The sequence below is a fragment of a genome, unplaced genomic scaffold (assembly GCF_019419815.1).
Source record: "Pyrus x bretschneideri cultivar Hongxiangsu unplaced genomic scaffold, Pyrus_bretschneideri_v1 Contig3, whole genome shotgun sequence".
Taxonomy (NCBI): domain Eukaryota; kingdom Viridiplantae; phylum Streptophyta; class Magnoliopsida; order Rosales; family Rosaceae; genus Pyrus; species Pyrus x bretschneideri.
Window position 1 is genome coordinate 1,200,813 of NW_025999612.1, and position 3,016 is coordinate 1,203,828.

Sequence of the window (3,016 nt, forward strand, 5' to 3'; positions counted from 1 at the left end):
AACAAGTCGATAATTTTGATAACAACTTACATTGTCATGATGGTAAATAACTAAATCTCTATTTTGATTTTTTATATACCTGGTGTTAGATTACATATTGATTATAATCCCTTGTTCTGTCTTTAATTCAAAATAATTAATATGCATTTTATTTAGTGTCTCCCATTAAATATTTAAATTTATTAAAAATTTTAATTTCTTTTCTTTTACCAAAAGAGTTTTTTAATTTATTAATTTTATTTAACATTCTTCAAACTTAAAAAACTCAATTAATGTACCTAAATATTAGTACCGAAATGTGTGTACTGAAATGTATTATATTGAACTAATGTATTTAAATGTTAATACCAAAATGTATGTACCAAAATATATTCAACGAAATGTATTATATTAAATTAATGTACCTAAATGTTTGTACCGAAATGTATTATATTGAATTAATATACCTAAATGTTTGTATCGAAATGTATGTACCGAAATGTGTGTACCTAAATATATGCACCAAAATGTATTATAATGAATTTAATGTACCTAAATGAAGAAGACAACATCAAAATATATTGTATAACAAAAATTAATTTAACTAAATGTTTCAACAAAATATATTATGATAAATGAAATAAAAATAAAAAATTAATACATTAAAAATTAGGAAGAAAAAGTGAAATAATTAAAAAATAAAAATATAATTAATAAATGAGGTTATTAATGTATCAATGAACTAAAATTAGATTTTGATCTTACTTATGATTTTAATCTAAAAGTCATCTTTACCAAGGATTAAAATGAAGCTTTCCATAAAAATAATCTTTAAACAATTAACGATTAATATATAAACAGTTCGATCATAATATATGTGTTGTGAAAATGCAAACGTGAAGATGCCAAGTTGCATAGAAAATGAAAGTACCCATATATTGAAATCTTGACTTGACAATAGCCATTCATCACAGGTACAAGGACATAAAATCAATATTATTCAACAAAGCAGGCAGATAGGAGTAGCTTATCCAGGTGCAAAAAGAAAACCCACATACTATGGAAACCAAGAGATATCATACCAACTATGCCATAAACAGATTTATTAGTACGATAGTTCACAACAATATTATAATTTAGCACAACCCGCCTCACTTGGGGAGCAAAGCCTCTTGGCTCTTCCTGAACAACTTGTGCTGAATATGCTCAGCAAAAGTTCGTGGTGGGAACATTGCCGGCTCGTCCTCGGACACGGTCTCCGGCAGTGGCTTAAGGATGATCTTCTCCTTTGGTGGCTCACAGAAAACTGCCCATGAAATCCTCACCTTTTCCTTGTTCACCATGCCCCTGTGGAGTATACTTTTGTACTTCCCATTGCTCAAAATCTCAAGTGTGTCCCCAATGTGCATGACGATGGAATTTGGAACGCACTTGGCAGTGACCCACTTTCCTTCATAGAAAAGCTGCAGGCCAGGAACCATGTTGTGGAGGATGAAGGTGAGTGCACTCACGTCAGTGTGAGCTTCAACACCAAGTGCAAGCTCCGGCTGAGGGCATTTTGGGTAGTAGTTGATTTTCATTTGCAAGAGGAGCTCTTCAAGTCCACCAACTTCTTTCTCCAGCCTCCCTTCATCCAATCCCAAGCCAAGTGACAGACCTTTCAGTACCTTGGTTGCTAGCTCCCTCAGTTGCTTAGCATACTCGGCGGTTGCCTCACTGCCAAGGTATTAAAGATTGATGTTAACAAGAGTAAGTGGCGGAACCAGAATTACTAGTGGGGAGGAGGGCCTTTTACAAATATATATAAAACTATTGACAATTTTAACCAATTCGGGGATATAATTAAAATTTTAGACTAGGGTTTATGATTGTGGCACCAATTAAGCATGCTAAGATTTTTAAGTACTTACATGTAATCAGCAGGTGTTTGAGGCCAAATAGACAAGTCACGCTTGTCCTCTGGGTATACACAGTGGAAGAAGTAGTCCTCCCACTCAAGCTGCCCAGATGCATTGTTTGCAAGCTTGCTTCCATATCCTTGAATCTTACCAGAGGCCTGGTCATTGGCATACTTCTCCTTCTGCTCAATGGGAAGGTCAAAGAAGGCCTTACCGGCCTTCCTGACCTTGTCCATGAGCTCGTCGGAGATGCCATGGTTCACAAGGTGCATGACACCCCAGTCCACAGCTGCCTTCTTCAATTCCTCCCTGCATTTTGCTCTCACTTTTTCGTTATCAGACTCTATCTCCTTCAAATCGATGGTGGGAACTTGAGGCCCTTCGTTGTTCTTCTCTTGTTCGAAGATGTCACCAATGTTTACGAGCTCATCTTTAGGTCTGACGTACTCTTTTGGAATGGTTGAGATTCCACTGCCGGCCAAGGTCTCAACCCTTGAATTCACTGAATCAGAACTCACCATTTTTGGAGCTGGCTTTCGACAACAAGAATATACTATCTCAGCTAGTATATTACTAGTTTTTTTTTTTTTTTTTTTTTTTTCGATAACAATGCAGGCCCTGCACTCTTTTTTGGTGGTGGGTGGATGAAGCAATGGTTTACGGGGTATTGATAATGTAACGTTGCATTTATAGTAGCGTGACCAAATGAGTAGTTGGTTCCACTTGGGTTTACAAAACTTAGAAGGGAAAATACTGCTGCTAGCTACCACTAGCAAGAGTAAGTGAGCGTGTTGGAGAGTGAAGAATGTGTTATTTCTTTTCGAGTAGGCATGTGGCTGTTGTACATGTGACATCTCACCCACCAGACTTTCATCATACGACCGAGGTTTGACTGGAAAGTAGAAAGCGTGCATGGATACCCCTAACCGCCTTAGTAAATGCTTCCGGTTCTTGGTTTTCCACTTTATATGAGGCGTTTGACTATCAAAATTAAGTTAACTATTGGTTTACAAACTTAATTGCATTTACATATTCAATAATAATGATTTATAATTCAAGTAAGTAACAATATTTTTCTGTACAATCAAGTCTTACGTTTAACCTCTCACCAGTAGTATCGTTTGTACAAAAAATGTACG

The 3,016-nt window shown here is 36.0% G+C and overlaps 1 protein-coding gene across 1 annotated transcript; it reads right to left on the bottom strand.

The window, feature by feature from the left end:
• Window positions 1-894: 894 nt before the first annotated feature.
• Window positions 895-2,640, bottom strand: LOC103952863 (leucoanthocyanidin dioxygenase). The gene is made up of 2 exons (XM_009364555.2): window positions 1,890-2,640; window positions 895-1,695 (listed from the first exon to the last, which is right to left on the bottom strand). The coding sequence occupies exons 1-2, from the start codon at window positions 2,396-2,398 to the stop codon at window positions 1,131-1,133; spliced, it is 1,074 nt and encodes a 357-aa protein (XP_009362830.1). The 5' UTR covers window positions 2,399-2,640; the 3' UTR covers window positions 895-1,130.
• Window positions 2,641-3,016: the final 376 nt, after the last annotated feature.